Here is a 12,806-nt window from a genome sequence, read left to right on the forward strand (position 1 = left end):
CAAATGGGGCTCACAGTCTTAATCCCCATTTAACAGATGAGGTAACAGGCATAGAAAAGTGAAGTGACTTGCCCAAGGTCACACAGCAGACAAGTGGCAGACCCGAGATTAGAATTGAGGTCTTCTGACTTCCAGGCTTGTGCTCTTTCCATTAGGCCACATTGTTTCTCTGGGTAGATCCTCAAGGTAAAACGGGATTAGGTTTTTGTTTGTTTGTTTTTACTAAATACTATATCTAAATTGAGACCTTCAATGAAGTGAGGGACTAAGAATGCATTTGGGGCCTTCAAGATGTTAAATAGATTCTATTATTAAGGGACTCTTGTTTGCAAAACACTGTGTTTAGCACTTGGAAAAGTACAATAAAGAGATCTGGTCCCTGCCCTCAAGAAGTTTACAGTCTGATGGGGAGAGAATGCCGGATACAAGGCATGTGGAAATAAGGAGAGGAAGGAGAAACTATACTATAGGTGTTGAAAGCAGATGTAAGGAAGGAAATATGGACAAATATTTTACTGTCTGTCTCCCCTTCTAAACTGCAAGCTATGTGCAGGGAACATGTTAACCAATTATATTGTGCTCTCCCAAGTGTTTAGTACAGTGCTGTGCACACAATAGGTGCTCAAAAAAAAACCTCATTGATTGATTGATCTGGTTAAGAAGGGAGAGACTAAATAAGAGGGGAAGGTGTTGGAGTGCCTTAAAGCCATTATGCATTATCAATCAATCAATCAATCAATCGTATTTATTGAGCGCTTACTATGTGCAGAGCACTGTACTAAGCGCTTGGGAAGTACAAATTGGCATCACATAGAGACAGTCCCTACCCAACAGTGGGCTCACAGTCTAAAAGGGGGAGACAGAGAACAGAACCAAACATACCAACAAAATAAAATAAGTAGGATAGAAATGTACAAGTAAAATAAATAAATAAATAAATAGAGTAATAAATATGTACAACCATATATACATATATACAGGTGCTGTGGGGAAGGGAAGGAGGTAAGACGGGGGGATGGAGAGGGGGACGAGGGGGAGAGGAAAGAAGGGGCTCAGTCTGGGAAGGCCTCCTGGAGGAGGTGAGCTCTCAGCAGGGCCTTGAAGGGAGGAAGAGAGCTAGCTTGGTGGATGGGCAGAGGGAGGGCATTCCAGGCCCGGGGGATGACATGGGCCGGGGGTCGAGGACAGGCGAGAGCGAGGTACAGTGAGGAGATTAGTGGTGGAGGAGCGGAGGGTGCGGGCTGGGCAGTAGAAGGAGAGAAGGGAGGTGAGGTAGGAGGGGGCGAGGTGATGGACCGCCTTGAAGCCCAGGGTGAGGAGTTTCTGCCTGATGCGCAGATTGATCGGTAGCCATTGGAGGTGTTTGAGGAGGGGAGTAATATGTCCAGAGCGTTTCTGGACAAAGATAATCCGGGCAGCAGCATGAAGTATGGGAAGCATTAGTTTCTGCTTGAAACAGAAAGGGAGGGCACTATTTTTGCAAGAGTTGAAAAGAGGTTTGCAGATTAATATCCTTGAAAAGTGATTCAGGAGAGGTACCCAGAAGCTACTTGCATTTCAAATAAAATATTTCCTTATCAAATGAAAGATCTGTTGTCAAAATCCTAAATACGTTTTGCATCAGGTTGAGCTGTCTCTATTTTGGGAGGTTTTCTTTTTAACTGGGGACAAGTCACAAGTCCCTGCTTGTTCTCACCTGCTAATGGGTTTGTTGAATGAGACAGGTTCACATTTTAAATAGTAGATTTCAGATGCATTTTCCATGTAAGAATACCTCAATAGTGGCCTCTTTAAATATTTTAACAGTTGCATTTTATTATAATAGAATTCACCTTTAATTTGAATAGTTGTGGATAAAATCTATAACGAACTGGAACTTTAAAGGTGTTGAAGGTAGAACTTTGCTACAATGCCTGAGAAATATCTGTTCCAGAAGCAACTTCTGGAAGGGGTGGTTGTCCAGAGTGTTCTCAAGATCTCCTTTTCTCCTTTAGGATAGATTTCTTGTGTTCCCAAGATGGATTAGCTAGGTAGCAGGGGTGCACAGACCTTGCGTTTGCGTTGTACCCTCTCCAGCACTTAGTACAGTGCTTTGCACAAGGTGAGAAGTCAACCTAACCCTGGCTTCACCACTTCTCTGCTGTGGGAACTTGGGCAAGTCACTTCACTTCTCTGAACCTCAGTTACCTCATCTATAAATTGGAGATTGACACTCTGAGCCCTATGTGGGACAGGGACTGTCTTCTGAGAAGCAGTGTGGCTTAGTGGATAGAGCACGGCCTTGGAAGGCAGAGGACCTGGGTTCTAATTCCGGCTCCACCACTTGTCTGTTGTATGACCTTGGGCAAGTCACTTAACTTCTCCGTGCCTCAGTTACCTCATCTGTTAAATGGGGATTAAGACTGTGAGTCCCACATGGGACAACCTGATTACCTTGTATCTGCCCCAGCACTTAGAACAGCACTTGGCACAGAGTAAGCACTTAAATACAATTATTGTTGTTATTATTATTATTCAACCCGATTATCTTGTATATACCCCAGCACATAGTACATTGCCTGGCACATAGTTAATGCTTAACAAATACCGCAGTTATTATCATTGTTATTATTGATAATAATAGTAGTAGTAGTAATAAATACCACTGACTTTTTTCTTCAGAGGTTTATAATGTCCAAAATAGCCAACTTCAAAAAGTTGGTAGCATTATTTTGGAAACTACTGTGATGAGACTATTAATTTGACAGTGGATGATTTCCCTGTGGTGAGAGAGCTTCTGTGACAGTCTCTCATTGTAAAATTAATCTGACCGAAAGGTCAATGACAGACAGTAAAGTCAGAATGCAAGACCTTTAATTCCAGCAAAAAAAAGGGCAGATTACAATACAGTCCAGATCCCAAAAGTGGAATACTGGACCCAAGAAATCTTTGGGGTTGAGGGTGGGATTGAGGGAAAAAGAAGTCTTTAGAGTGTAGCAGAAGTAGCTGAGTCTGAGAAATCAGAATCTGGACTTGTCATTTTCAAATGGCAGACAGCCGTCATCTACATAATTGCACTTGTTTTCAGTATAAGCCTTTGAAACTATCATTCCCTGAAAGAAGGCTTATTTTTTTTTTAAATTTTCTACCCCTAACATTTAAAGATGTCCCACAGCACATGAATTCCCATGCATGGTAGCTGAGGATTTGTTACAGGAAAAGTAGTACACATGACTGCAGCATGGCTTAGTGGAAAGAGCATAGGCTTGGGAGTCAGAGGTCATGGGTTCCAATCCCAGCTCCACCACTTGTCAACTGTGTGAATTTGGGAAAGTCACTTAGCTTTTCTGTGCCCCGGTTACCTCATCTGTAAAATGGGGATTAAGACTGTGAGCCCCACAAGGAACAAACTGCTTAAACTTGTATCCACCCCAGTGCTTAAAACCGTGATTGGCACATAGTAAGCACTTAAGAAATACCATAATAATAATTATTATTATTACAGAATAATTATTAATGAATTTATTACTGAAGAAATACATCCAAAAACTGGCAGAAGGATTGAAACTAGTTCCATCGAAATGGAAGATTTAAAAATAGAAACAATGGTGTTTTGTGAGAGAGCAGGAGGACAGCCCATGAACAGAGACCTTATTTTTCAGGTCTGAGCTGTGGCGATCACTGGACAGGATGAAGGCATCTGCCCCAATATTTGTGTAGTTTTAGTTGCCAAGTGCCAAGCTCATCTTAGTTCCCCTGTTATTCCCTTGACAGCCAAAACAGAAACATCATGTTTTCAACTTTGCCTGAGAGGAAGAGTGTCATGCTAAATGACTTCATTCCTGTAAGAAATGCCAACTTAATTTGCCTCTTTTTTTTTTTGCTAATAATAGTTTTCTTCTAGGAAAGCCCACTCCTAAAACATTATTTTAGGGGGTCTTTATATATATTTTCTTCTTCATTACGTAAGAAAGTTGTTCTGCACTTAAATGCTCTTCCAGAATGGGTGAGAAATCTTTGGATTTTGTTTATTTTTATTCTGAATCATTACCTGGTGGAAAGACTGTGTTGGCCATAACGGACAGCAGAAGTTGTCACAGAGTCAATTCTAATATTAGGCCTTTTGGACAGGAGAGTTGGGCTTTAAGCCTTGGGTCCTGAGTTGCATGGAAACACTAAGCAGCTTTTTAATATAAGAGGGTCTCTCATCAGAGGTCTATCTTTGAGGTCTGTAACTACATTTGGCAGCAATTTAAGATAATTTATAGATAGGCTTCCATGAATGACTTGAAAAGCAGAATGTTTAAGCTTTCAATAGGTATGCAAATGTACCAATGTATACACCAGCAATGATATATTCATATAAATCTTAGTCTTATCTATTGTATCATTTAGTATTTATCTATATCCTAATTTACTTGGGTAGTAGGGCCTAGAATCCTATGGAGTTCATATTGTCTGTCAGTAGTGTACAAGAAAGTTATACTATGCTGTAAATTCTTGATTAGCTTTTATATGTTCTGCTTCCGTTTAAGTAAAGGAGACTGTCCTAACATGGTCCCTTCCATTTTGTATACTATACAGAATGCCCAGATTAGCTCATAGAGGCTTGTTTCCTTAAATTCAGATTGTCTGCACCCCAGCAAAGAATTGAGAGATGATTTTCCCCACTTTTCTCTTGAAATCATCTGTTTATAAATGGGAAAACACATTTTTTTCAGTAGGTTACCATTGTAAATGTTAAGTCCACAAACAAACTTCAGACTAGTTGCATTAAGCTTGATAAGGTTTGTGAAATTTATAGAGACAGCCTCTTCAAGGTCTGATGTGAGTTGTGAAATCTAATTTTGTTTTCATAGCTCTGTGATAAAATTTTATCAATGTTATAAAAAGGGTCTTTACTAAGACTGACCGGAAATCTGAACTATCTGGCCAGGCCATAAAAACACATTCCTCCGCTGCAAAGTGTCGGACAAGCCAGGTTTAACTGAAAATTGATCGATAAGTCTTCCTTTTACACTTGAGTGCATTCACTTCTTCCTCATAGGATAATAGGGTTTTTTTTAATGGTTTTTCCATTAATATCAGTCTTTAGTGTTAGCAGGAAAAAGAAAGACATAAAAAGGAGAGGGACAGGCAGTCAAGAAAAAGTTGTGATCCTTAATGGTTAGATGTCACACTACTTAGAGAGTTTCTCTAGACTGGAGGTTGTAGAATTCTACCCTATTTTCTCTCCATCTGCAGGGGAAGTGGGCAGTCTTCCACTGGGAAAGTCAATTTTACCCAGCCCTCTCCTTTCCTGGATTCTTCCCCCCACAATGTGGTAGTATAGTGGTCTGGCAAAGAAGGGTCCCAAAATGGATCACAGTGGAGGTGCCACAGGAGAGCTGGAGTGGTTCCCCCATTCCGCAACCGGGCTTTCCATATAATCATTCTTTACCCTCCTGCTCTTACTTGTTCAGAAGTAAAAGACAAGTCCACAGTATTTAAATCACATGTCTAAGGACCAGCGTGTATTTCTTGTGCACCTCAACTCGGCTTGCATCAGTTTTGACAGAATAGGCAGATCACTGCGAAAGTAATGAGTCAGTTATTTAGACATAGCCTCATGTGGGTAGATTTTTCATTAACTAATTTGGCAGTCCAGGCTGTTCTATGTGTCTCCCCACTCCCAGAGGCCTAATGAATAGCCTAAAAACAGTGATAAGAGGATAAACAAGGAATTTGAGTGTGAGAGTTTGACTGTTTTTATTAGGTATGTGATACCACCTGTGTAAATTACAAGAAAAATGTGTATTTTAGTCTGTGGTTTGGGACCAGGAAAAAAACATATGCTAAGACAGGGCTAGTCTATGATAAGGGGAAACTAGGCAATTGCCTAGGGTTATTAGTTGGTTATGGAGTGGGGGTCCCCTCTTCTCCCTTTCCAGTGCCTGCTTCTTACCTTATGGTTCCATTGATTTCTGTTTCTCTTCCTTTTGCTTGTGGCAACAAGCTGTCTTGAGTCAGTCCTGCACTAAAGGAAGTCATGAACAGGTTCTACCTTTCTGATGAAATCAATATGGAAAAATCAGGGCCCAAATGGTCTATCCATCTTTACTCAAAATTAAAAAAAAAAAAATTCAGCTGGGCTAATCAAGTTGATGATGAGTCGGACTGAGCTTAATATGACTAGAAAAATATTGATGTTGTTAGAACAAATACGAGAACAGATGGGAAAGTGCCAGGAGCTCTTCAATCAATCAGTGGTATTTATAACACACTTACTGGGGGTTGAGCACTTTATTAGGTGTTTGGGAGAGCCCAAAAGCGTAGAACTCCTCTGAATAAAGACCCTTCCACAATGGAAGGGATTTGGTGTGATTATTGTCCTACACCCATGCTATGGGGTTAAGTGGCTGAAGGGGTTGTCGCTAGAAAAGGCCGGGGCGGGGGCTCGGGACTGGACCCTCATGGCGGTGGCTGCCGCTGCCACACCATTCTGGCGCTGCGTCTTCACTCGTTCCTTCCTTCCATCGTATTTACTTCAGAAAATACAATATAATAATAGTAATAATGACGGCTTACTACGTGCCAAGCACTGTTCTAAACGCTTAGGGGGCTACAGGGTGATCAGGTCGTCCCACGGGGGGCTCCCACTCTTCAACTGTATTTCCCCCTCATCTTACCTCCTTCCCCTCCCCACAGCACCTGTATATATGTATATATGTTTGTACGTATTTATTACTCTATTTATTTATTTTATTTGTACATATTTATTCTCTTCCCCTCATCCCCGTCTCCATCCCCCTCATCTTACCTCCTTCCCTTCCCCACACCACCTGTATATATGTACATATGTTTGTACATATTTATTACTCTATTTACTTATTTATTTTATTTGTACGTATTTATTCTCTCCCCCTCGTCCCCCCTCCATCCCCCTCATCTTACCTCCTTCCCTTCCCCACAGCACCTTTATATATCTTTGTACATATTTATTACTCTATTTCACTTGTACATATCTATTCTATTTATTTTATTTTGTTAGTATGTTTGGTTTTGTTCTCCATCTCCCCCTTTTAGACTGTGAGCCCACTGTTGGGTAGGGACTGTCTCTATATGTTGCCAACTTGTACTTCCCAAGCACTTAGTACAGTGCTCTGCACACAGTAAGTGCTCAATAAATACAATTGATTGACTGATTAGAAAACAGACCTGTAGGATAAGCAACTTGGCAGCATGCGGAGATGCAGTCAGGAAGGGACTGCCCCTAAGAGCTGCTGCTGCTGGAAAAATAGAGTGGCCACTGACATCCCTCGTGGACACGGAACTCTGAGTCCACGTGACATTGCATGCTAAATATAGGGCATACAACAAGATGTAAAGCTGTTATACGTGACAGTTTTTGGGAGGCTGACTAAGCCTAAAGCATTTCTCTGGGGGATCCTCTCATCCCCCTTCCACTTTCTCTAGAGAATTTAAATTCCCCACCCATGCTCCTCTGAATGCCGGTGCTGAGGTGGAGGGAAGCCGGCCTCTGAAAATATAAATACCAAGCATAAATTGCTTGGTGTAGAGAAGCGTGGCTCAGTGGAAACAGCACTGGCTTGGGAGTCAGAGGTCATGGGTTCTAATCCCGGCTCCGCCACTTGTCAGCTGTGTGACTTTGGGCAAGTCACTTAACTTCTCTGTGCCTCAGTTAACTCATCTGTAAAATAGGGATTAAGACCGTGAGCACCACGTGGGACAACCTGATCACCTTGTATCCCCCCAGTGCTTAGAACATAGTAAGTGCTTAAATACCATCATTATTATTATTATAAATTGTTTTTGGCCATATCTGTCCCAGACAGGGGACAGACAGCTGAAAACTCCATCATGATTTGATGGTCAGTCATCTGGTTTTTTGCTAGAAAGTCCTGTCTTCAGCCCTTGACAGGTAAAGATATGAAATTGGATATACTTTTGCCTAGTATTTTAATTTTCAGTGCTGAGCTGAGCTGAGCTCCGCTATCACTCCAGCCACCAAATTATTTGACAGCTTTGACAGCACTGGAGTTCATGGGGACCTCAGAAGGGAACGCAAGGCTCCTTCAGTTAAGTGGATGGAGGGCAAACAGAGGTGCCCCAGAATAGTAGGAGTACGTACAGAGCCATATCTGTAACTTATCTTAATGTCTGACTCCCCATCTAGACTAGAAACTCCTTGTGGGCTGGGATTGTCTAAACCTATTCTTTTGTACTGCAATAATAATAATGATTATGGTACTTGGTAAGTGCTTACTATGTGCCACACTCCATTCTAAGCGCTGGGTTACTGAGGCATAGAGAAGTTAAGGGATTTGCCCAAGGCCACACAGCAGACATGTGGCAGAGCCGGGATTAGAACCCAGGTCCTCTTGGCTTTTTCCACTAAGCCATGCTGCTTCCCAATCACTTAATATAGCGCTCTACGCACAGTAAAAACGCAATAAATTCCATTGAATGATTATGGGTAGAAATACTATTAAGCACCTGGGTGTAAAAAGCATTGTACTTAGTGCTGGGGGAAAAAAAAATACATGGGAGAAAATTAAATACGGTCCCTGAAAGGCCATCAAAGAATCCAATGGGGATGGTTTGGTGACAGAAATGATGAAAACAGTATAAACATAAAGGATCACCTGAACGTGGCCTGCTACTTCAAAATGACGTGTGTTATCACCACGTTTTGCAGCATGCCCAGCATAACATGTGCCATCGTGTTATCTGATTGTCCTGTATCCATGAGGCTGTCAGGCAGCCAGTCTAGACGTAGGAGGCTGAGATGGTGCGGCAACAGTTTACATTTGCAGTTGGGCATCCAGCACTGAAGAATGTCTTCTGGCCGTCAGCCCTGTGCACTTTAGTTGAGTTTCAAAAACTAACTCAGGTCCTAGAATGCCATTCTTCCACGAAGACAGCTCCCTGGGGTTATAAAGGAGTGAGATCACACTACTGTTAACAAAGAGCTTTGTAAATAGCAGACAACAAAAAGCCTAGCAAATGAGTTTGACATGTATTTATATCTCTCTTGTGACGTTTGTTCCCTTTTAGTAGTAGTAGTAGAACTAACATTGGTTAAGGCCTTACTCTGCAAGGCACTGAACTACGCTAGGGAAAAAAAAAAATACCAGGGATAGAATTAAGACCTGATCCCCACTCCTCCCCAGGCTCACAATCTAAGAATAAAGTGAAGAGGAGTTTGGTGATAGACATAGGAAATGTGAAAACAATAGAAACACAAAAACAATATAAAAGACAAGGCTCAAAATCCAACGTGTCGGGGGTAAATCGGACGGGTAGGGACCTCAAGTGTTGCCGCCCGAAAGAGATAATGGAGGCACAGAGAAGTTAAGTGACTTTCTCAAGGTCTGAGTTTTCTTTATAAAGGCTTTAAACAGCGTGACAGTTTAGCGAGCATGGGCCTGAGACTCAGAAGGACCTGGATTCTAATCCTGGATCTGCCACTTGACCTTGGGCAAGTCACTTCACTTCTCTGTGCCTCAATTACCTCATCTGGAAAATTGGGATTAACAGTGTGAGCCCCATATAGGAAAGGGACTGTGTCCAAGTCGATTTGCTTGTACCACCCCAGCGCTTAGTACAGTGCCTGGTGCATAGTAAGCACTTAAATACCACAATTATTATTATTATTATTAATAACCTTCACATTATGAGAGAACTGGTTCTATGTGAATACTAGCTTCCACATTCGGCTATTCCCCAATTCAGCCAATTTCCCAACTTTTGTCATTCAATTGACAAGTTAATGTGGGAAACAAAATTAATTCCTCAAAGAACAATATCAATTTAAGATTTTGAAACAGCATTTCCCTCCTTTCCTGAGATCAACCAGATATCTACAAGGAGGGCAGCACCTTGATGAGATTACTCTGATAAACCATACTTCCCTGGCCTTATTTTTTACATATTAACTAGACAAAGCAAACAACACAGAACAAAGCAAAGCAGTCTTGAAAACCGACAAACAATAACAGCCAAAAACAAAAATAGATGAGAGATTGGCCTCTTGAAAGTCAAGGGAAATCTTTTAATCTCTTGCAGAAATGAAGTGCTAAAGAAAAATTTAAGTCAAGCAGTGATTTCTCCCATTTTCAGAGTGATTAGCTTATCCTACCTGATGGAACCTGTTTTCAGCAAGGTTCAGTCATAACAACGGACCTCTAAATGGGAAGATTTTATCATCTGGTTAAGGCAGTGCCAATTAAAATGAGTGGCCTAACCACCCCAAACTGTATTGTGCTGGTCTTGAAATGTTTAAGTATTAATTACAAAGTTTGGTTCATTATCACAAAAGCAAGAAATATTTAGCGGATAGAGCACAGGCTTGGGAGTCAGAGGATGTGGGTTCTAATCCTGGCTCTGCCGCTTGTCTGCTGTGTGACCCTGAGCAAGTCATTTTATTTCTCTGTGCCTCAGTTACCTCATCTGTAAACTGAGGATTAAGACTGTGAGCCCCCTGTGGAACAGGGACTGTGTCCAACCCAATTTGCTTGTATCTACCCCAGTGCTTAGTACAGTGCCTGGCATATAATAAGCACTTAACAAATACCATAATTATTATTATTTCCCTACCTCCTCTTCAGCTCTCAGTAGGTGGTTGCTTTTTAGAGGAGAAATAGGATGATGACTGAAAATTCTGTGTATATCCTCCTTCAGTTATTCATTTCCATGAGAAAAGGGGTCTTGAAAGCATCAGTTCAGTACCAAGAGTTGTCTCCCAAGGGCCCATAAAGAGTAATATTTTGGGAAACTGAGCACAGCATGAAATCTAATCACGCAAATTTTCCAGCTAACAGGCCTACCAACTCACTTTGTCTTGAATTATCTTGATATTTCAAGTCCAAAAACTACTTCTTTAATATCCAGATAATTCAAGACAAAGTATATTTTGGGGTCTTGAATTTCTCTTTAATTTGCCAATAAAACTCAGTGACAGTAAGTCCATCCACTGTCTCATGCTCCCGGTTCTCAGAATTATGGATGGATCCCAGGCCTATCCAATGGCACCTGAGATTTTTCTAGGCCAGTGAATCAATTACAAAGGAAGAAAACCTTTTCCTAAAGTTCCGTGGTGGTAGTTCTTGCACAAATCGTAGGCTAAAAGGTCCTTATAGCAGAGAAGCAGAAGAAATGAAGGAGAAGAAAAACAATCGAATGAAAGATTGTATTAGGAGGTAAAGGAACAGGAAATAAGAAGGATGAGGACAATACAGAAGCAGCGTGGTTCAGTGGAAAAAGCACGGGCTTTGGAGTCAGAAGTCATGGGTTCAAATCCCAGCTCCGCCAATTGTCAGCTGTGTGACTTTGGGCAAGTCACTTAACTTCTCTGTGCCTCAGTTCCCTCGTCTGTAAAATGGGAATTAAGACTGTAAGCCCCACATGGGGCAACCTGATCACCTTGTATCCCCCCAGCGCTTAGAACAGTGCTTTGCACATAGCGCTTAACAAACACCATCATTATTATTATCATTACAAAATAAAGACTGAATCTCGGAGTTCAAAGATCAAATGGAGCCCCCATAGACTCGGTAATGTCTTTCTGGTAATGCATACTCACTCCTGTTCAGGGCCTACAGGACAAATCCTCATTTTGGTACCTCAGTGTGTGGCAGAGGGGCACGGGGCATTGAAATAAATCTGTTATTTAAAAAGATGAGAGAGGAGAGCTTTAAAGAACCCCATTCCCCAGCTGCCACTAAGCAGTTAATTCAAATCGAGAACTCTAGTCTCCAGGTAGGACATTATCAAGGAATCTTTCTTCATTGCCTTTCCCACATAGCTCATTACCAGTTGAGGATCAAAAGGTCAACAGTGCTGGAGCCTTTCCTAGGTGAGGAAGAGAGCATTTTAATAACTCAGCACATTGTTTCTAAACATTAACCGCTCTCTGCTTGCTCTACAGCCGCAGATACTGGTCCTCCTGCTAAGGGCCAGCCATGTCAGGCAGCATAGCAAAACCAAAGTAATAATGATAATAATTGTGTTATTTGTTAAGTGCTTACTAGGTGTCAAGTGTTGCAGCAAACCCTGGGGTAGATACAAGATAATCCGGTTGGACACAGTCCCCATCTCACATAGGGCTCACAGTCTTAATCCCCATTTTACAGATGAGGTAACTGAGGCACAGAGAAGTGAGGTGACTTGCCCAAGGTCACACAGCAAACAAGTGGCAGAGCTGGGATTAGAACTCAGATTCTCCGGACTCAGGCCTGTGCCCTTTCTTCTCGGCCACGCTGCTTAGCCACCCAACGACGGGCAGGGAGGTGGTGACAAACATTCAAAAAGTCCAAATGAATTGCCTAGTGAATCTAAGGCAGCAGAAGGGCAAACAAATCGAAGAATTCCTGAAAATTCAATCTGGCATCACCATTTCTGCCTTATCATTTTACAGAACATTATGTCCCTGACTCGGGTGCATTCTGGGCATTTTTCTTGTTTGGAGCACAGGATCAGCATGTTTTTGATGAGCTTATATTGAAAACTCCCTTTGATGGAATACTCTCATGAAAATCAGAGGATAAAAAGGAAATTTGCATTATCTTAACCTGTACACAGCAAAATATATTCTTGTTGACCTCATCTTGTAATAACCAAGGCCAATAATTCTCTTTTTTGGCAATAAAAAGCCAAGTTTTTCAAAAAAAAGAAGCACCTATTTTTACTTACCTAATTGCTGGGTTGATGAGAGGGACCAAGAGCCAGAAATGAATTTGAATCATTTGTCTAAATTTAAAAAAGTGTCACATTGTAAGTCACATTATAAGTTTCCCAAAATTTATACTGTAATATGAATAAGTAAA

The 12,806-nt window shown here is 41.5% G+C and overlaps 1 protein-coding gene across 1 annotated transcript in view; it reads right to left on the minus strand.

The window, feature by feature from the left end:
* Positions 1-5,788: 5,788 nt before the first annotated feature.
* The window catches only part of DCDC1 (doublecortin domain containing 1), a 405,509-nt gene continuing 398,491 nt past the window's right edge, over positions 5,789-12,806 (minus strand). The window contains exons 37-39 of the mRNA XM_038764553.1: positions 12,673-12,729; positions 8,625-8,907; positions 5,789-5,995 (exon numbers count right to left, since the gene is read on the minus strand). Of these exons, the coding sequence (XP_038620481.1) occupies positions 12,673-12,729 (57 nt within the window). The 3' untranslated portion in view covers positions 5,789-5,995; positions 8,625-8,907. The remainder of the gene's footprint in view (positions 5,996-8,624; positions 8,908-12,672; positions 12,730-12,806) is intronic.

Source organism: Tachyglossus aculeatus, chromosome 22 (assembly GCF_015852505.1).
Source record: "Tachyglossus aculeatus isolate mTacAcu1 chromosome 22, mTacAcu1.pri, whole genome shotgun sequence".
Classification (NCBI taxonomy): domain Eukaryota; kingdom Metazoa; phylum Chordata; class Mammalia; order Monotremata; family Tachyglossidae; genus Tachyglossus; species Tachyglossus aculeatus.